General features: G+C 40.9%; 1 protein-coding gene across 1 annotated transcript; it reads left to right on the forward strand.

The window, feature by feature from the left end:
* Positions 1 to 1,099: 1,099 nt before the first annotated feature.
* On the forward strand, positions 1,100 to 21,967 carry SNX10 (sorting nexin 10). Its single transcript, XM_082499598.1, has 6 exons — positions 1,100 to 1,156; positions 7,424 to 7,510; positions 9,552 to 9,652; positions 10,217 to 10,315; positions 18,497 to 18,712; positions 19,159 to 21,967. The coding sequence occupies exons 1-6, from the start codon at positions 1,133 to 1,135 to the stop codon at positions 19,235 to 19,237; spliced, it is 606 nt and encodes a 201-aa protein (XP_082355724.1). The 5' UTR covers positions 1,100 to 1,132; the 3' UTR covers positions 19,238 to 21,967.
* Positions 21,968 to 22,373: the final 406 nt, after the last annotated feature.

The following is a 22,373-nucleotide window of genomic DNA, read 5'->3' on the forward strand; positions in this document are numbered from 1 at the left end:
GTAAATCTATGTTTTCCAATGCAAGGTCCCAGCCCAAGGAGATGCAGGAGAGGATTTTGCTCAGCTTCTCCTGCTCGAGCAGCATCCATCCTCACCCTGAGGCCAGCGTCGGGTGTTGTACACGTGGGGTGAAGTAGGGACCCTGCTTGGGTCCTCTTGGTTTGGAGAGAGGAGGATGACGATGTTTAAAAGCTGTGGAAGTGGTAGGATGCTTTTGTAGCTGGGAGTCAACGTAGGTGTTAGCTGGCAGTGGCTGGGTGGCATATGGGAGAGGTGAAAGGGAAAGGAAAATTGCAAATCCTTTTCCCGTTGGTGGTTGATTTTAGGCAGGCAGTGTGTATGTAAGCTCGCAAGTGAATAAAGCTGCCCTGCTCTTCCCGTGCGGGTGCCTGTCCTGAGAAACTGGCTGGTTTATGGGGCTGCAGAGGCAGTTAAAAATTTATTGGGATTTCCATTGAAAGAGTAGGTTTAAAACATAGGTTAATGATGGGATGTTTTTTCAAATTGGTCTAATTATACACTTCCCTGCCTGGAGGTTTTAAAAACTACGGACGCGGTGAAATTTAGCCCAAGTATTTGCCAGCCTGCAGGCTCCGAACAGTTTGCCTCGCCGCTTATCTCTGTTGCAGAGAAATGGTTGCGAGGGGCTTTTGATTCTGCTGACTCGAGGTGTTTTAGCGTCTCCCGGACCTTGGCCGCAGTGATGCAGAGCCGTGCGTGGGAGCAAGGCATGGGCAGCACCGCCCGAGCTGTGTTAGTGCTCAGGGGATGCTGGCTGCGGGGGGCTCTGGGAAGGTGGGTGCAAGGATGAGCCCCGGGGCAATGAAGAAAAACACTGACTTCCAGAAATGGACAGGCATCACTGGAGTGTCACGTATGACAAATATCCCCAGAAGGGGACTACCCCAGTACTTCTAAAATGGGATTTTTTTTTTTTTTAAATTAATGAATTCTTAGATCTAGTTAATGCAAGGATGTTTTCTCGTATATGGCACTGAGCTTGACTCTTTCTACTCTCTACTAATGTCTAGCAAAAGTGATAATAACCTTCAAATAATTACTAAATGCCAATCTGATGTCTGTTTTGGTTTTTCTTTCAGGTTGATTTTTATTTTAATACAAACCAGTGAAGATGACACCAAAACATGAAAAACAAGTAAGTCATGTCTGATATTTATTAAAAAAAAAGGATTTTACTTTGGTGGTTGTGGATTGAATTTCATTGAGGTTCACATGGACCAGGAAAGATTGGTTGTATTCTTCATGCTTTTAATTGCCAGGCTATAGAATATTCTGGAGTGATGCAGTGCCAATTCCTTCTGTTAAAGTTTGATGGAAGAATCAAATATTCATTGGATCAGAGAGAGGGGGAGTAAGTCACTGTGTGCATGAGGGGCTCAGACACTGAGACAGGAGAGGAGGGCTTGGATTTCAGTCGTCTTTCTATCAGTCTTCAGGTATTTTGTAGGACATAATGGTTGGAGCTGGGCCTGAACTCTGATTACCAGATGCATGGACCACAAGAGTCACGCTTGCATGTTCTCTTTTGCTGAGTCCCAGTGAACACTAAAAGTTTCAACAAATTTTTTCTCAGCTGTTAGTCTCTTATCAGCCTTACTACTCAGTGCGCATGGAGTGAAGATGCCAACACCCCCAGCATGAAAAGCCTCATGTCCTTTGTGGTTGATCCTTTTACTAATAGGCAACCTGATGGGAAACTCTTATTTTTCTCGGAAGCTTTTTGGAAAATGACTCTTTGGGGGCTATTGACTAATCAGATGTGTAACAGTGGCACTGTAGAGCATGAGGTTATCACCTGATATGGTCATGGGCATAGAGATTTAAATTAAAATGCAGCTGGAATGATTAATGCAAATAATCATCTAATGTGAGATTATTTTTATTCGTCTTCCTTGTGGCAGATTTTTTTTCCCCATATTAAAAATAGATGTTTCCAAGTCAGATTTCCTATCTTCTTAATAGGAAAATGTCAAAACCAGACTTTTCAGAAACACAGTTTTTGTGGTGAAATTCTATATAGTAGAGCTTCTGGCTTATCCTTGTCTCTGAGCAATCCATTGCATTTTCCCAAAATATTTCCAACAGGAGAAAGGAGGGAGGAAGGGGGGGGGGATAAAGACTTCTTGTGTTTGCTTCAGCTGCTTTTATGGTATATTCTTCCTTTTGAGATAAATCCAAATGGGAACATTTCAGTTTTCAGTGCTTGTGTCTATGTGACCTCAGTGCTGCCCTTTCCTCTGCAGTTCGTGCTTGTGTTCTTTGCATAGGACTGTCACTGTGAAGGAGTAGGTGTAAACCAGGCTTGGGGGTCACTTTGGCCATTTTTCATTTATATGTGACTCAAACTACTTGGACTGCTGCAGGCCTTGAGGACAGGGTAGCAAAATGCCACCGGTGCCATCCATGCCTGAACTAGCTGGCACAGAAATCGCAGCCATTTTAGCCAGGAATTAAAGGCACATCCAGCCAGAGAAGCTGCTCTTCTGATTCCTGCTTGTTAAGTAGTTATGACTGCTATTTGTAGTAGTTATGACTACTTTGGGGGCAGGTTTGAAATTCTTCATGAGGATGTGAGGGAGATGATTCTGCCCCTCTACTCTGGAGAGACCCCACCTGGAGTACTGTGTCCAGCTCTGGAGCCCCCAACATAGGAAACACATGGATGTGTTGGACCAGGTCCAGAGGAGGGCCACGAATGTGATCAGAGGGATGGAGCACATCTCCCATGAGAGCAGGCTGAGAGAGTTGGGGCTGTATAGCCTGGAGGAGAGAAGGCTCAGGGGAGGCCTTATTGTGGCCTTCCAGTACTTAAAGGGGGCCTACAGGAGAGCCAGGGAAGGACTTTTTACAAGGGCGTGTAGCGATAGGACAAGGGGGAATGGCTTTAAACTGGAAGAAGGTAGATTTAGATTAGATATTAGGAAGAAATTTTTCACTTTGAGGGTGGTGAGGCACTGGAACAGGTTGCCCAGGGAAGTTGTGGATGCCCCATCCCTGGAGGTGTTCAAGGCCAGGCTGGATGGGGCTTTGAACAACCTGGTCTAGTGGGAGGTGTCCCTGCCCATTGCAGGGGGTTTGGAACTTGATGATCTTCAAGGTCCCTTCCAGCCTAAACTGTTCTGTGATTCTGTATTTGGGCCAGTATGGCTACTGTGACCCATATCAAAGCTAGAGTGCTAGCGGTTTGGATAGGCAATGTTTTGCTTATGAATTTAGCCCTTTCCAGGGAGAAGGAATAAGTGGTGATGCCGCTTTCTCCAGCAGCTTTCTGTTGAGCCTGTATTGTTCCCAGTGCAATAGGCCTCCATGACCAAGCTTGGACACTCTGAGCTGTCAGCAGTCAGTTCTGGTTTTCAGAGAATTGTTGCACTGAGGCGTTACAGGAAACACATAGTTTTTGAATGCATGATAGACATGCATGTATCATGCCCCTTAATTAAAAAAAAAAAAAAAAAAACACCAGCGAAAAACCACACACCGAAAGTATATATAATGTGACCTAATATCTAGATCTGCAATTCTGGAAAAAACAAGCAGAACTGGGTGGGAGGGGGAAAAAGATACCTTGAAAAGGATTGCAGCTGATGAAAGTAAAAAGTCCCTGAAACCTTGAGTGTCTTCAGAGTCTGCTTGCCGGGTTGTACGTCTGGGCTGCAGTGCAGTCTTGTGACAAAAGATGACATTAGTCTTCATGTAGGCTGTGGGAGGAAGAGGTCAGCCTCACCTCCTGTAGGTGAGCAGTGTGTTACTTGAAGATAGACATGTCTGTTGAGGGTATCCTAATGTTCATAGCAAGATGGGGAGGGAGGGGAGTATATACAGAGGAGAAAGGCTATTATTACCCAAAACTGCTGTGAAGTGGTGATTGTTTGTGATCAGTGAACACAGGATGGATCAAGCATGCAACAGTGATCTCTCCGAGGAGTATTCTGCCACCTAACTGTGCTTGGACCTTAGCATAGCCTGTATGTGAATATTGGCCTTTAAAAGCCTACTTTTATAGCAGCAGGGAGGCATAAGCACCTTTTCTGGCAGTGTTCTGCATCTATACTGGGCAGTTAGAGCTGCTTTGATTAAATCAATATTGTTGTCCCGGTGGGGTCTTGTATCCCGGAGAAGGCTTAAAGGTCAAAAGAGAAGGGATGGTCTACATGTGCGATGCCACTGTTTCGGAGCAGCAAAAACTGTAACGGGAATTGGGATTAACGCTTACTGTATTCAACATGTTTATAGGGGAAGTAACCAGAGATCTTGAGAAAGGCTGTATATTTTTGGTTTGTTTTTTTTTTAGTTGCTTAATGTTTATCTTGCTTCATTCTGAACTCAGCCCCTCTATTCTTTTGTAAATAAGTGGAGGAAAAAAAAAAACAACCCCAACACCCAGTCTGTTGATGAAATCCTGCTGTTTCAGGTCGGAGCTCACACTGGCTGTGTGTGAGGGCTGCAGTTCGCTGAGGTGCTCTGCTGTGCTGCAGATCACTGTCACTCTTGTCTCAGTGATATACTGCCTGGAGACCTGCCTGCCACAGCATGTACAGCAGGTTCCCCTTCTTCTATAGGTAGAGTCTGAATACTGACTTCCTCAGTATTGAAACTATTTAACTATTTAAACTATTTAATTGGAAATTAAAAGTATACAGGTTTTTTTTTGTGTACATCACATGGTCTGGGATGATTTGCAAGGTAAATTAAATGATTAGCGTAGCTAATGCAACGTTTTATCATTATACTTTGGTATAATGGAGGTTGAAAGAAGCGTTTTACTTCGAAGATTATTTTGATTCTGTACAAAGGAGAGGGTTACGGAAGGTTATTTGGGAATGAGGTAATTTGGGGAACTTAGACAAAAGGAAGGGCAACGAGAAGCTGGTGTGGCGGTGGATGAGAGGAAGGGGACTGAGGTTAGGTTATGAGCAGGCTTCTCGCGGTTGTGGCTCCTGGGCTGCAGCAGTTGGAGGGGAGAGGAGAGCGGTGCCCCGTTTGAAGGTTCCTGGCATAATTCCCCTTCTTCTACTTGCAGGACTGATGCATTTAGTGGTCAGGAAAGAAAAGAAAGTATGCTTAGGAGAAATGGTTCCAGCTCTGGGGAAGAGTGAGAAAGGGGGAAGTAGGAGGCTGGGGGAGACAAAAACTTGGGAGAAGATAAGGCTATAGATATGAGAAGATGTTAACAGTGGGTCCAAAAGTATGCTATGTCTGTATATGTATGCTAAATAGGATAGACAGTGATGCAGGCTGAAAAAACAACCAAAAAAAAGGTTTCTTCTTTGTTCAGCGCATGGCTCAGGAGGGGGAATAACTTCATGCCTCCCACTGGCGCTTTTGTAGAAGCAAAGGCATGGCCCTCAGCTGGTAGAAGTGATTACCGCTATGTTTATTTGTTCCTCTTGTGCCATGTTGGCATGAGGTTAAAGAGCTGTGGAGGAGAACCAGGCCTCTGGTGCTCTTCAGTGAGGAAAGAATCAGCAGAGGTAGCAGGATCCTCTCAAACGGGATTTCTTTGGTAAGGTGCTCATGACACACACCAAAAGGGTTTCCAACAACGATGCAGAAAACACGCCTGTGACTGGGAGTGGGGCTAAGGCAGATGAAACTATGGACTGTATCCTACAGGCTCCCCATCCCTGAAGCAGTACTGCCTGGAAATCAGCGTGGTAAATGATTTATTCCAGACCGTGAATGCCTCCCTGCCATGTGCAGAGTGCAATGACTGTTCAGGGAAAAAAAAAAAAATAATCTTTTCTGTCCAAGGTTGTCATTGTTCTCCGGTCCATTCAAGGTTGCTGGTGGCACGCTGAAGTATATGGGGTTGGGGGAGAAGACTTGGCTGAAGAGTAAAGGGTTCTTTTTTGACATCTGTGGTTTGGGCATGGAGAGGCACATTTGGAGAGCTCTCTAGTTCAAGATTTCTTGATTTATGCAAAGTCATACTAAAAAAGCATGTTATTTACCAGAGATGCTGTCACTCCTCCCACAGTCGATTCCTGTACCTGGAGATGTTGTGCAGTGCCTTTCTCTCAGGGGGAGTATATCTACAGCTTAAAATGATACGGTTTTCTTTAACTGAGTCATTATTTAAGTGGTTGGCTTAGCTCTTTGGGTGAATAGTTTATTTAAACAACTGAAGTAGGGCAGCCTATTTGTTGCCTTGGGAAATAGCAGGTAGTTACGCACGCTTTCAACCTTTGTATTTTAAAGAGACCTTTTCCATCTCAGTATGAACATACAGATTTACCAGGCTTTTTGGTTTGTTTTGTTTTCATGTTTTGTGGTTGGCTGGTTTTTTTTTTGTTTGTTTGTTTGTTTTTAAAACCGTGATACGAGTTTTCACATGGTCATTAGCTAAGGATATTTGGAAGCATGTAGTTCTTCAGCCTTTTCCAATTCCACTTGGTGATCCCCAGTTACGTGGCAGTAATGCCCACAGGCCTCTCGCACTCCTTCAGGATCCCTCTAAATTATTACATAAATGCGGGAATTAAAAGGGGATAGACTATATATGACAACTTCTACCACAAATACTCTATTTCGTTGTCCCCCCAAAATGGGGAGTTATACTCTGCAGCGTGGCTGTGTTGCTTCCTTGGGCAGGGTGATGGGTGGACTGGGATAGCAGTGCCCAGGTCCTGCATCCTCAGGTGTACTCCGTGGGTTAAGTCGTTGGTGTATCAGGAAGCGTTTGTGGCAGAGGAGGATTCATCTCCTTCCACACAGCATCTGGGACACTAGGCTTGAGACCTTGAATTCCCTGTGGTGAATCTGTGTCCGGGGCAATTAATAGTGGTACATCCTTTTCTACTGGGCAGGAGTGAGTCATTTGGGGCATAGAAAAAAGGCAGTTCTTCAGCTCCTTGTGGAAGTATCGAGCACTTACACCAGATCCATGAAATCAATGGGTATAAATACTTGACTAAAAAAAACATGGGTACAATGACAAAAGAAATTTAGGAGCAAATAAAAAGCTATATGTATGTATTGAGTACATGTAGCAGGTTTGTAACACATTCTTTGTGAATGTTCGCTGGGAGGGTGGGAAAAGCCTAAAATACCTGTCTAGTTCTCTTTTACATATGTGATTTGAATATTAGGTTTTTAGTCTGTAGCTACTGAAATCACTGAATCTCCCATGCATGAAACATATGACTTCTCGCAGTATTACTTAATCTGAAATATTCCTTTTCAGCTAGCAGTTTAGCAAGGAATTTCCCAGACATGTGGTGTAGCTCAGATGATTCATTGCTCTTTGCTTCTCCTTTTATAGGGTTGCAAAATTCAATAAAACAGCAGTTCAGCTTTTAATCTGAGCACAGTAGTTTGTGGAACAGCACAGCAATCAAGAGAGTCTTTCAGGCTCTCTTTGTCTTCTGAAATTAATTGCTTGATTTTTATTATGCACTTGCAGGAATTTGTAACTGTCTTGGTGCGAGACCCCAGGACACAAAAAGAAGACTCGTGGCATTCTTACATAGACTATGAGATATTTATTCATGTAAGTATAAAAAAAAAAATCAGCACAGATTCTTTGGGCTCTTATTGCTGTTTCTGTCTAAGCCAGGGTTCTCTTTGGGGTATTGATGGAATTTCTTTACACCAGTTCTGGTAGGCTGGAGGATATTATTCTCCTTTTAACGACTGAGACACAGTGGAACTGGTAAGGTGGGTTGGCCAAAGGCGGTGCAGAAGGTTTGTGGCAGGGCTGGGAGTGTATTGTGTGCAGATGTGCACTCCACAATGTTTTGCAGCAGAGACTATTTCTAGCTTTACTTATCAACTAGAAGATTGTCATAGTCAGTTATGTCTTACCATTATGGAAGAAGCTTGGTATTCAGGTATTCATGGGAAAACAACTGTCTTTTCAAGTAATTTGTACTTTAAGTTCTCTGGAGTGTTTTGTTTTTGTTTTTTTTTTTTGCCACGTTATTTGGTTGCTGCAGTGTGGTTGTTTTCAGTGTACTTTGACATTCATATTATGCTAAGTGGTGCTTGGATATGTTAAGTAACTACATTTGGGTTTATGATCGTAGTCTACCAGATGTTAATGGGAGTGCACTTAGAATTACTGTTCTCTTGTGTCCTATACATAATTTTGTTTCGTTGATTATTCTTCTTTGGTGGATGACATGCAGAAGGAGTTATCCTAATTTCCCAAATCTAGATCCAGGGTTTTTTTAATTGCAATGTAAAAAAAAAAAAAAAAAAAAAATTAAAAAATTTGTGAAGTGTATCAAGTATCAGGTGAAGAATTTGAGAGCACCAAGTTACATGATTAATGCTTGGCACAAGATGGAAAGCATTTCCTTCCTGTGTGGGAGAGTTAAGCATTCAGCATAATGAGAGCAAGCAGTCAAATGATGGCTTGTTAAATGTCCATCCTGAGGAGTACTTGTGTCCTTTGTGGGAATCAGAACTGTGAAAGTTTCGCATTTTGCAATGTGGTTTAAGTACTGGTTCCAAAGCAATTATATTTTTGACTTCCGGTAAATAGAAATTCTGTAGGTTTGGCGGGGCAGGTGCCGTATGACTGTTTCACAGGCATTGGTGCTTCTGAATAGAAGAATACTACTGGCTTTCTCAGCAGCTACTAGGTTGGGGTGGTGTCACGTAGACCCAGTGTTATCTGATTCAGCACTGGGCACCTCTAAAGCTGATAAGCATCAGCTCATCTTACTGTCAGCACAATGCCAGGGCTTTCTGCGACCAAGTCTCTAGGTCAGTCCTATCATTCAGGCTTCTTAATGAATTCAATGGGTCTGCTAGGCTCTTACACCAGTAGGATTCCCCTTCTGCCCAGCACCTAGAGCATTTGGCCTCTTAAACTGAGGTATCCCAGATACTCGTCTATTCTAGAAAGCTGGCATCTTTGGGCCCTCTACAATCTGCTCTCTTAAGAGCTGTGGCTCCTGGCAGGCGATCGAGGGTGGGTTGGCCTGCAGGCAGATTTATAATGGAATCCTCTCTGGTAGGTGGGGTTTCATCTAAGTGTACGCTCCAGAGGAGAATTTGGCAAAAGCATTTAATTTCCATGAATTGTATCTTTTTTGATGAATCGGCATTTTTCTAGTGGACTAATAGCGTTCTGCGGGAAATTTTCCAAATGCTGCTACTTGTGGAGAACAGTCACACTGTTTTTTTTGATTTAAGTAAGATTGCACCCTGGAAGAACAGTTAGCCATATAACCAGAATAGCTAAACATGATTTCCCCTACCACCCCCACCCCCCAAGATTGGCATTATCTGCTGAAACTCTTTTCTGAGACTTTTCCTGTTACTGCAAGTTGTGCTATAATTATAATCCAGATCTCTTGCTTTTAAAGAGGGGAAAAAAGCGATGAAAAATATTTCCCTGAGAAGCAGTAGAAACTGTCACCAGTCCTGTCTGAGATCAAGCACAGTCCTTAACCTAAACTGAATTCATGTCAAGCTTTCCAGTGGTGTCTCGGGGATTAGCATCTCAGATGTGTTTTTAATACCATGCCTGCACTTTAGCTTAAGCTGATTTACAAAGTAAAATGTTTATTATTTCCCAACAGACAAACAGTATGTGCTTTACAAGGAAAACATCCTGTGTTAGACGACGCTTTCGAGAATTTGTTTGGCTTCGACAGAGGCTTCAGAGCAATGCGGTGCTTATGTGAGCAGCTTTATATATGGCTATTTAATAATCTGTCACTCATGGAAGGGGAGGATTGTTTCATCTTAATACTGAGAATTACAGAAATCAGAGCTGGAAAGTGTCCTGTGTTTCTTACTAGCACAAGTTTATTCTGTACAGGGCATTTTCTCTGCTTTAAAGCTAGAAGAATGTGGTTTTGCATTTGTTTGATGAGCTCCCCTCTAATTTGTAACAGATTTGGTCTGTGTTTCCTAAACAGGTAGCAGAAACAGCAATCTAGTGCAGGTGTACATACCTCCTCTCTGCACTTTTAGGATGTGCTTAGGTTCTGCAAGGACTGTCAGAGACTCGGCCAGACATACACACAGGCATAACAACTGGACCAGAAAAATCGGGTTCATTTATTTTGCCCTTTGAGGTGTGTGAGAAGCCCTCCAGTTTCTCACCCTCACGTTCCCAAATTCCATTTCATGAGCTTCTGGAACACGACCTATGAATTTCTGGGTTGGCGTTTGTTTACTGCTTTTTTCTCAGCTGTTCCAGACTTGTGTTTAACTGTGTATTTGCTTCTTGTTTATATAGACAGTTACCTGAGCTGCCATCTAAAACTCCCTTTTTCAATATGAACAATCCCCATCATGTGGACCATCGCCGGCAGGGTCTGCAAGAATTCCTGGAAAAGTAAGTACAGCCTGTCCTAGAGATATTGACATTTTTGATGTCATCAATTTTCTGGTTTAAAACAGCTCATCTCTGGTACTTGAGAGCCACCGTGTGGTCATCTGTACATGTTACACATCTGCCTTATTTTTTTAATTTGCAAAGTCATATTTCATACACGTGACTTCAGCGCTATTGGTCGTAAGGAAACGTCAGCTGGGGCTTTTCCACTGTGTTTCATTGCATTGATTATAAATAATGGTTTTGGATTTATGTCACTTTGCAATTTTGTACTAAGGTTGGGGGATCTTTCACTGTCGTGTCTATTTCTAGCTTTCCAGAATGAGCTAGATATTCTCACTCAAAGAAACAGACTTCTCACCCTCTTTATTTTCATGGAAAATCAGTGCCTTTGTGGGCTAAACCGCTGGGAGCCTGGAAAAATTCTGTACTGAGGTCTCCTAACACAGATATTTCCTATAATGCCAATTATTTTGTTTACCAGTCCCGCTAACACAAAAGGGCTCTAGCAGCTGTGACGGCTTCCAGTACAGCTACAATCTGTATAAAATCATTCATCTGTGGGGTTATGTAAAGAGTTAGTGCAAAGGAACAGTGTTGCCTTAGCCGGAGTCAGACCTGCCTTACGAGGGAGCGCTGCACGAGTTTCAGTACTGCATCCCTCAGTCCCACTGCTGTAACTGCATCACCGTCTGCAGTGGCAGAGACCCCGTTGGTGTCATTTTCTGCTTTCTCTGCCGTTCTCGCGGTACCCTGGCACTGCTGGTGTGAGAACCCGCTGCTTGCAGCTGCTAGGGCAGGACTTGTGCGTGCGTTTGCCGGCTGTCTTTAGCCACCACTCAGGGTAAGAGCGTGGGGAAACACTGAGCAGAGACTGTTCATCTTCCTCCAGTATCAGTGTTTCCATAAACCAGAACCATATAAGCAAAGGAAAAAAGCAAATCATTTAAGTAGGCTTTAACCCTCGTGGTCAGTGGGTAGAAGAATATTGGACCTGCTATTTTTCCAGTCAGTGTGATATAATTATAAGCCTTCCTAACAGGTGAGAAATCATTGGTCCTGACACATATTTCAGCTTACAACTGCAGGAGCTGCAGGAATAAAATTTCTGTATGCAGTTATATAGGATTTGTGGCCAAAATGATAGCAAATAAATTCTGGATAAAGGCACATGCGACAGGGAAGGGAAAGCAGAAAAGGATCAGAGGGTTTTTTCTGCACCTCAGGGAAGAAAGACAGGGAAACTGTGACTAGGCTTCTGGAGGCGATAACATTAATGGTCAACCAAAGGGTATGGTAGTTCAGTTCCCTGGGTCTGAGCAGTTATAGCTTAGCTGTGCTGCCCCATGGAGCAGTGCGTTTCCGAAATGGCTCATTTTAAAATGGCAAAGAGACTGATCTGGTAATGAGTTACAGTATTTCAGCATCAAAAATATTTACAACACTATCTGTGCTTCAGAAGGCAGAACGCGGAGGTAGGTTTTTAAAACACATCCTCACTCCCCAATTTTGTGGATGTCTGACTTAGATGGGTACTGACAGCAGAAAGTGACAGCATGCAGAACGTTTCACTTTGCTGCTGCTAGTCCAGGAGTAGGGGAAAGGAGGCGTCTCTGTTGTAATGATTTAAACGTTTGAACTTGGATGCTGTTTAGAAAGGTGTCAGCTTTCTCTCAGCCCTGGGGGACAGTTGGGAAGGCATTTTCAGAGACAGAGTTGTGTTGTGATGAATTGGTTTGGCACCTTATGTGCTCTACCATTGCCCTCTGCTGGCTGGCACCTCTCTGCTTCTGCTGCTCCTAACACAAGGGGTCTTTTTACTGGGTCTGCTGGGCTGCCATGATGCTTTTTTCTTCCTTCACCCCCCCCCCCCCCTTTTTTTTTTTTTATGAGTCAAAACCAAAGGTTATGACTTCTTTCTCTGAATTTGTGGGATTCATTGGCAAGTGCGTGTGTGTATATACACACACACAAACACACTTGACTTTACTCAAACTCTAGGTCTGGACGCTACACGTTCTGTAGTGTGGCAATGCTGGGGGAAGCGGGACCTCCCTGCTGTATTAGGAAGGGGGTAGGAAAGGAGCTAGAAAGCTGTTGCGTGGGATGGCGTAACCCAGAACTGCAACGCCGAGTGCTCTGTTCGCCCCAGCAGTGACAGCAGTCACCGTGCACAAGCTCACAGCCCCGCTACTGTTTCTTTGTGCCAGTGGGGAGAAATGGGATTCGAGTCTATGCGGACCTGTGGAGGGAGAGGTTCTCGGGTAACGTTTTCCAAACGCCCGCATGCTGTGCAGGTGTTGGGAACCCCAGCCCCTCTCTGCGCTCAGTGCCTTATGGGGTTATCAGGACCCAAGACATCTCTGAAATGGAGTTTAGATCTTTCTCAGTCTCAGTTTGTGCCCGTTGCTGTAGTGTCTTCCCAGGCAGGAGCTGTGTGCCTGAGGAATAAGGATGGAGCGGCTGGAGGCTGTCTAGCGTTCAGCTCCTGGCCCTGGGAGGTCCTCCATATCGCCCATATGTGGATGGCTATGGAGTTCTCTTGTCCTCCTTCATGTGCTGCTCCAGGACAAGTTAGCACGGGGCAAGGTGCATACTTAGAACCTTTTTGGAGCCTCTCCATGCTGAGCATGGTAGCATGAGAATTCGGCCAACAGCTGGATGCTAAAGCAAAGCACTAGAGCTTGGTCAAATCTGGAAACAGGTGTCCCATTTTGATTTGGCTTTACTGCACAAATGCAGGGTCAGACCTGCTTGTCTTACAGGTTATTATCTCTGAGTGATGAAGGGCTGTACAGCTCACTCCTTGTCTGGGCATAATTTAATATTTCAAGAGGCCATTTGCATTAACGGAAGTCAGCTAGCCCCTTTTCAATTATGAATTACTTTTGTAAGAATAAGGAAAATTATGTGTTTTTCCTGGTGAGTATCCTCATACCTTTGAGGACATCTGTAAATTCATAGGAAAAGCTTATTCTTAAATTAGAGTTCAAAATTAAAGCACTAGTTTATAATATTAGATTCTGTAAGATCTTCTTTGCTTTCATCCCTTTGTAGCTGCACGCGTTTAACTTTGGGATTTAGATTACCTTCACAGAAGATCATTTGGGTTTGCTTAGTTTTCTAATAAGTAACAAAACCATTATAAATGAAGTTGGGTCCAATTGCTGACATTTTTTTATTGAATACAGTTGGATCCAGGAAAAAAAAACATGTGGCTTGGGGAAAAAGGATTAGTCTTCAATTAGTTTTCAAACACACAGTTTATGATGGGGTGGAAGATGTACCAGGAGTTTCGAGAAATTCAGTGCTCGGATCCACAGGAGACGAAGAGCATCCGCAGTGTCACCGCTCTGGGTGGCCGTGTGTTGGGCTCGCTTAGTGCTGGAGCGAGCAAACCACCCGAACCGCAGCTACCTAAGGCAGAGCTGTTCTCTGGAGGTGGCTGGGGTTTCGCCCTCCTCCTCACCTTCCCCACCGCAGTCCCACAAGCAGGAGCTGGTGCAGGGTTGGAGGACTCTTTCATGGAGATGTCTCTACCTGGTGCTCTCCGAGATGCGGGGGGCAGGAGGCTGGCGGGAGGCTGGCTCCAAAGAGGATGAGTGCCAGTTTGCCAGGGCTCAGGTGGGAGGATGGGTGGCTGTGGGGCCAGTGGGATCTCCTCGGGCAAGTGGTGGCCGCCACTTTGCAATGAAACCTTGGTAATATTCCCTATCTGGTGAGTGAAGTGAATAATGCCTAGCAGGCACATGTCGCATAATCCTTTCTTAAACGTATGCATTATCGGATGCCCAACAGTTGTTTCGCAGTTGCTCGCTCTCAGTAACATTTCCTCCCTTATTAAAAATGAAGGAGGAAACACAGTTGGCTTTTTTTGAAGAGGAAACCGTGGCTTTGTTTGGTGTGGGTTGGGGCTGAGGGGCTGGATGCTCAATAGAGGGCACCACAGCACAGGCTGTCGGCCCCCGCCTCTCAACTCCTGGGTTTTTGTTGGTTGGTTTTTTTTTTTTTTTTTTTTTTTCCTTCCTTCCCCTTGCTCTTATGATATGATGTACATGGGCAGAGTAAATTTGTCGAAAACAAAATCGGAGTGTTAACCTTCCACACACATGGAAGTGTGCATCTGTCATTGTATTAGGTTACAGTAGATACAGGAAATCTTTAGTTAGGATTAAGTTGTACTGTTCAGCCATATGTTGCTCTCCTCCAGCAGAACAGTGTATAATATACCTAATAAAATCATGTTGAAGAAAACCAGATTTTGGACCTTGTCCAAATAAGACAAAACACATGTTTTGTCTTTTGTAAATGTTCTTGCTGTAACACGGGGAAGGAGAAATACTCCGTGTACAGTATCCAGCGTTTCCTCAAAAATGGTATTATTTCTTTTGGTTGTGAAGTGACATTTTTCAGCCCTGCTTCTAAAGGTCTAGAGATCATGAACGTTTACTGAAAGCTTACACACAAAGATTCACATGGCTGTGAATAAAAAAAAAAAATAATGATTTTATTATCTCTAATTCAAATGTAGAGCCTTATCCTGCAGCCCCCTTAATCACATAAGTAGTCATTATGCATGTGAGCAATCTGGCTGAGAGGAGTGAGATCTCTGACAAGTAATGACTACTGATGGGATCAAGACTTGCGGGATTTAGCCTTTCGTTCTTATTCCAGGCGTGCGTAGAAAGTCTGTTGTTCTCGTCAATATGCCCAGTCAGTTTATAGGAATTATCACCGTGAGCCATGACTCTTCCATTAGCGCGACGGCAGCGAGAGCTGATTTACATCGCTGTAACCGCAGCTTTGCACTGACACGGGCTGTAATAAAACTGTTGGAGAAGCACCGGGAGTGCTGCTGGTTGTGTGGAAACTGCGCACGCGTTCAGCTGCTGCTAAGTTGTCCGAGTATCAATATGATGACAGTCCGTCTGCCTTTCCTCTTCCCTTTTTAATTTGTTAGGTGGTGTGTTGTAATTTTGCTATTGAAAGTCCTTGGAGCCAAGTCTGGTTTTTGGGATGTACAACCCTTCAAACTGTGAGTGCCCAGGACAGCGAGAGCCCTGGAGAGCAACTTCTGTACCAGCGCTTAATACTACCAGTAACATCTGTTGATAAATGTACGGTTATTTCCTCAAGGAAGGAGTGTTTTGAACAGGAAAGCATAATGCTTACGGATAGCACAGAATTTATTTTTCGTTTTGATTGCTTGAAGGATGCAATTAAAAAGCAATCTAACCTGTTGGTTCGGAGGGGGCGGGAAAAGCAAAAGTTATTTTTTAATTAAAAGAAAGAAATGCTCCAAGGGTACGACTGGGTGGAAGATGTTTGTATGTTTGCTTTCAGCATGGTTTTAAATGGTTCGCAAAATGCACTGAGTGTTTGATCCCTTCCCTCCCTTGTGAACATATATATATATACAGACACACAAACACGTAATTAGCTTTATGAACATCCTTCCATTTCTTCGCCTTGGTTTCTCTTCACTCCTTTCACCTCCAGATGGCACTATGAAGCAGAAAAGAAAATTACTGTGAAATAATGAGTCCAATGTAAAGTAAAATTGGAAATTGAATTATAGCTGCAGAAAAAGGACAGTAGCCTTGAGGTCCTGATCAGTCTGTACTCTTATCACTTTTGTTTGCTGTTCCATGTGTTAGGTTACTGCAGAGTTAATAACAGTGCTTTAGCAGTTCAAGGCTTAGCAGAATTGTACTGGACATGAAATAAAGCTAAAATGAATTTGTGTCCAATATCATTGACATTAGTGCTCATTACTTCTCTGGTGTAATGCCTCAAACCATCTAAAATCAATTTTAAAGATTACCCGTTATTTTATAAAGAAAATAAAATACATTTCAAACAGCAACAGAGCTGTAAGTGTAGTGTAATCTCATGAACAGTTAGTTACTTGTGTTTTTGCCGGTTGGCAGGAAACTTTTGAAGGTGCGGCAAGAGGAAAATACGTGAAACTAAATGCCATCCACAGAATTTAATGTCTTGGCTTTTTGCTGGGTTACTTGGTATTAGACACGCAAATGTTAGAATTGCAGAAATGTTCATCCCCTCATTGTGCTCGTAAGCCTGGGAAAAACAGTAACTCTAGTTACTCTACAGTAAACTCCAGCATGTTGGGTTTTGTTTTATTTTATTTTATTTTTTTTTTTAAGAGGAGGAAAAGAGGAAGTAGAAAATTTATTCCCTTAAGTGCATAAACTATGAACTTGGATTTATGGCGTGGAATGATACTTCTTTTACTTTTTTTTTTTTTTTTTTTTGCAATGTTTATGTTTATCAAGAGTCAAGGCTGAAATCCTCTTTTAGTGGCCGCTGAATGATGTTTTTTCAAACTGTGTTCGTGCTGTTGCTCTCCAGGTGTGTAGACTTGTAAATTCTCTGTTTTGAATCATTTTTACACAACATTTTCTGGCCTCTTGTAGACTATGAAGTTTTTCCGTAGGTTAATACGCTGCATGCATTGATTTTACAGATGTTTGCTATGATTATTATTTGTTTGCTATTATTATAAGTAAGATTGTGAGAATTTAGATCTGATTAAAAAGCCTTTATCGAGGTATGAAAGTTTGCCTATTTTGAACTTCAGTCAAATCTGGTCCCTTTTAGACTGGATTTCATATGCACCTGGTAGATCATTAGGGTCATTGCAGACATTTCCTCATCGGAAAGTGTCAAAGTTTGAATTATTTGGTTGACGCTGTGTGTGTGCTTACCAAGGCAAATGAAATGTGCATGCACACAAATATCCTGCATTTTCAGTTGGATATCTCTTATTACTTATTTTGATTTGACAGATTTTTATAGGCTTAGATGAAGCCAGAAGTCCTTTAGTGTATTTATTAAACGTTATTGTAATGTTGGCCACTTTAGAGAACAGTTTTTGGAACGTATTTGTGTTTTAAAATGTTACAGTCCAAACACACCATTAATCTTATTTGAGAGAAGGAACTAATCGGTTATACTTATCATTTTAGTCAGAGTACCTATAGAATGCAATATTTCTTTCTGCTCTTACTAGTTCTTACATTAATGTCATCTCTTGTTTCCTATTGCATAGCATTGACTTTTTTGGTGATGACTGTAACCTAAATGGGTAGAAATAGGTAAATATTGACTCTTGATAGTTTTGATTTGTTTAGAGATATTTTAATAATTTTCTGTGGAACACTGTTTGGCATGATCATAAGCTCTGATGACTATTACATGATTAAAATTACATGTACGTATAAGCAAAAGAGTATCTTGTTGATCATTGTAGGGCTTGTGTATTAAAGAATTCCATCTTTAGAGAAATGTTGCAGCAAAGTTGCCCCCCCCCCCCTTTTTTTTTTTTTTTCCTCAAAATAGTGATGATGATCCTTAGTTAAAGTATCTCTACAACTTTCTGTATTACTGGAATGTATTGTATTTTGTTTACTTTCACTTGATATAAATTTAGCACAGAGTGTTTACTTACTTGAAGACTTAATTTAAAATATATATAAAGCAAAGATGAAAACAGACTCCTGAAAAGGATAGCTGGAATGAAATTTTATTTAAGTTTCCCTGAAAACTGTTTACAAGTAAACTTAAATCAGTGTTCAGTATTAGCATTTTCATTTACAAAATCATTACATTTAAGCTAGAATTATTTTAGCTAGTTTTGGCTCTGTTGTTTACAGGTATTTTGAAGTCCTGACACTGTGTGTGTCTGAAGTCCTCTGCCTCTGAACACACTTCTTTCCCTCACCAAAGAAATTGGTGGCTTGTAATTTTTAGAAAAGCTTAACTATTAAAAAAAAAAAAAAAGTGTTCTCAAACGGAGACCAAATTTTTATAAGAGTATATGCCTCCAACTGCCTAAAACTCATTAATTGATCCATGTGGTAATAACAGATGGTTAAATGGAAGAAATGTCCTTGAAGTTATTCTAATAGCAGATGTGCCTAACTATTAGCTTCGTGTTTTTACTCACCTAAAATTCCAAATAATGTAATAAGAAAGTAACACACACCTAATCATTTTAGTATGTTCATGACCTTCTGTTACTGATTTAGGATTCATCCGAAAACTTAAAAGCGGGACATCATTTAGAATTTGTTCTGGTAAAACACTTTAGAATGTATGTGTGTATGTGCATCTGTATAAAAACATTTGAATTTTTTTTTTTTTCCCCTCTTTTTCCAGGATCCTACAAGACACATTATTGCTTTCAGACAGTAGGCTTCACCTCTTCTTACAGACTCAGCTAAGCCCAGAAGATATGGAGGCGTGTGTGTCTGGACAGACGAAATACTCCGTTGCTGATGCGATTCATAAGTTCGCCTCTTCGAACAGACGTTTTCCTATAGAAGATGAAGAGAGAAAAAAAGGAAAAAACGATGCGGACTCTGATTCAGAGAGGTGATTTCTGTATTTCCTTGCTTTCTGAGATTATATATACATACATACACACGCGCATGCTTCACTTTTTTTGTTGATGTAATACTAAGATAATGAAAAAATTAATTGACTGAGATTTTATTGAGCTGTGACAGCTCATCATAGAAGTCTTCACACACACCTCCACACTGAATTAATGAATGCAGTAGAAATTCAATTATCTGCATTCTGATTATGTGAATTTCATTTAGTCAGACTTGAATTATTCGCGTTTAAATTATCTTGCTAAAAAAATATCCAACTGCACTCCAAATGGCTAATTAAAAGTCCAAATTTCCTGTCTCTCTTTGTGACTGGAGATAATTAAAGTTCTCCTCTGTTACTCAGGCTTTGAGTGTGTTGTGAAAACCAATTTCCTCCTTTTTTTTATTTTTTTTTTTTTTTTTCCCCTCTCCCCTTTTCTGCAGTTCATCCTCCGGGCTCGGACCTAGTGATGACAGCGTTTCATGCGGATGTAAAGCAAGCCCAGCTTCTGAAGAACCGTGAAAAATCATTCCTGTGTTGCTATCTTAAGGACAGTACAAAGCAGTTTCTGCTCTGTTTACTGGTTACGTGTACCACGCAAACACGGCTGGCTGGTAACACGTACCGAAAAGACGCGTTGTCAATACAAGCGTTATGTCCTTAAAAATTTTCAAAACAGACCTTGGTACTATTTCTTTGTTGATTTATTATGTACGTTGATTCAGGTCTACACACTACCTATTACATTTAGGGTTTTGTGACTATTAAAATCTCAGTATTGGGTAAGTCATGCTCTGCTGACATATGTGGCAGTTAAAATATTTCCCTTAGTGAATGCCTGTCTCGGATCTGCAAAATGAAGACAACTTAATTCTTCAGCTTAGAAGTTGGTATATCATATCAAATATATTCAAAGCATCTTTTTGTAATTTGCATCAGAGAAGTTTCATCTCTAGAAGTCATTTGACATTGGTGATGAAATTACATACCCCACAAGGTATTCACTTTTTAAAGTAGCTCAGCAACATCAGCAAAACAACATTTGTACAAACTACACGCTGCTGACAATTCAAGATATAAATATATCTTCCTCTGGTCTTTCTGTAATGTTGATGGGAAGCTTCGTTTTATCATACATGAGAACTGAAGGCCAAAATTCTTGAGCACGGTTGCTTAGAAGTTAGAAATATTATTAAAACCAACATAACTTCTAGGCTTGCTGGAGATTCTCGGTTCCCAGGGAATTATGGATATTCGTTCCCAGTGAAAATCCTGGATGAAGTCCATTGAAACCAATGGCTGAGTTTTGCATCGACCTCGCTAGGGCCAGGATTTCGCCCAGTGTGTTTAATTTTAGGCACTTATATTTGAAGGCACCGGGGGAGATGTTTTAGTTTAGCGGTTTAAATGGAGAGTATCTCCCTCTCCCGAGATGGTGATCATCACACAGCTGTAGCACGCTGTGGGGACCTGGACCTCTCCGCTCTTTGGGAGTAACAGGAGCTGCTGATTTCACTGTGGCTGTAGTTAACACGTTGGAATATTGACTTTTTCACAAACAAAAGGCAGGCTTGAACACAACTTCGTAACCACCAACACTGATTTTGATTAAACGTCAGTTTTGCTCTTTCTTGTTAACAGCAGCTGTGTAGTGTCTTGTCCCAGATTCTGTCAAAGGAATATGTTTCACGGTGGTGTTGTATTTATATTTGACATTTAACTGCTATTAAAAAGAGCTAGGGGGTCTGATCACCCCAGCAAAGCTCCCATTAACTTCAGTGCTGTTGTTGCCGGCCTAGAAATGGATATTATTATTTTTTTTTTTCTTAAAGAATTATGTAGATGCTTTCAAGAAGGAGCGTTTTAAACCTGTGAATTACACAAACAATAGATTATTAAATAGCTAGATAATAAAGGTTAGCAGAGGCGTGTGTGGGCATGTGTTTTTAAAACATCCAGCTGGGAATCTGTGTAATTTTAGAAACATGTTTTAATAGCCCGAGGATAACATCTCTTAGGTAACTACTTTAAGCCACTGTATTTTGTTGATGGTAGCACTTTTGTAAGATAAATATCTGTTTCTTTTTGCTCAGTCTTATTGAATTGCACAAATGTATCTATTCACCTTCTCAGCTTGTGTGTGAGTTAGCAGCAAAGCTATTTTAATGTAAAAGTGATAACATTTAATTAAAAGCAACAAGTTATCACTAAAAGTGGCTTTAAAAATAGCTGTTATTGTCAGGCAGAGATGTTTGATTACTTGACTTTTTTTTAAAGATAGCATATTACAAGAAAAATTGTTTAGCAAATTTATTTAAAAGATAGGGAAAATATAAAAACAAAAACTGGAATAATGTCTGAGAAAGATATTAATGCTTTTATTTAATGCAATATTAGGGTAGTGGGTGTTTTGTTTTGTTGTTTTGTTTTGGAAGACTGATCTAAACTGTTGAAGCACTTTACAATTCTGGCCTACTAACATGTCCTCAATATCTGACAAAAATTACAGAAATACAAGATTCGCGGGGCCTTTGTGGCTATTTTTTATTTTTTAATTCCAGGATCCTTATCTGTATGCCAGTGAGTGTTTTCCAAATGAAGATGTTTCTGAAATAAATATTTCTTTTCTAATAGTTCTATTGTTGTTCTGTTATTTTCTTCATTGCCCTGTTCAAAAATTCTAAGACTACTCTAACAGAACTTTTTTCCCAGCTTTGACAGAAATTTGTTTAAATATTTACCTTTTGAATGTTGGGGGTTTTTTGTGTGTAGCTAGTATTACTGGATGTTTTCTTATTAAAGGGGAAGGAAATGTATACTGTGCTTTAGTATGTCTTCTTTTTGTATCAGCTGTATGTAACTGCATATAAATGCTTTAAGACGTTTAATTTGGAACATTTAAATGCAAATGTTACAAATTTAAATGTGAAAAAAAATTTAATGTCATTTGACTGCAATGACTTCAATGATTTGGTGATTTTTCAACACTATGTAATATATTTTGATTCAGTTCATCACTGGTATTTTGATTTCTCATTTTTTAGTTTTGGATAATGCTGCTGATTTCTGTTAGTTTTATAAACTACCTATTAGCCCATTTAAAATATGTAATTACTACTGCTAATTTATATCTAATTCAATATTTCTGCACTCAAAATATTTCCTTTATCTTTAGCTTAGAACTTTATATTCTCATTTTTATGATGATTTACTCAATGCTTTTGAGTAATTAAATAAAACAAGTTACCTCTTTTTTTGTGTGTGTGTGTTTAAACCTGCCAGTAAGGTTTCCTTTATTTCAATATCAATATCCTAACCACTTTATGATTTATAATGTGTAATTACTCTTCAATATTTTGTGTGTGTATATATAGATACACATAGACTTGTGTTTGGGTTTGTTGTTGTTACTGGTATTTTAGAAAATGTAAAGAAGTGAAAGTAACTCTGGTCATATGTGCTATCAAATTCTATAACGTGTAACTTAAGAATATTGTAAACTAGTATTAAGCAACCTGTTACTTGAAAGTGTATTTCAACAACACTCTAAGAAGGATGAGAAAAATTCTTTTGGAATGAACATTTTCATTTAAATAGCACTGTAGTTTTGTAAGCATTGAGAACACTTATTCTTAACTGCCCCACTGCCTAACACTGC

Source organism: Vanellus vanellus (assembly GCF_965231255.1).
Source record: "Vanellus vanellus genome assembly, chromosome: 2".
Lineage (NCBI taxonomy): Eukaryota > Metazoa > Chordata > Aves > Charadriiformes > Charadriidae > Vanellus > Vanellus vanellus.

Bases quoted from the DNA above. Each gene is read 5' to 3' on its own strand.
- SNX10 (XM_082499598.1), top strand. From the start codon at position 1,133: ATGACACCAAAACATGAAAAACAA. The intron at 9,653-10,216 runs GTGAGCAGCTTT...TTGTTTATATAG, and splicing joins CAGAGCAATGCGGTGCTTAT to ACAGTTACCTGAGCTGCCAT. The intron at 10,316-18,496 runs GTAAGTACAGCC...CTCTTTTTCCAG, and splicing joins CTGCAAGAATTCCTGGAAAA to GATCCTACAAGACACATTAT.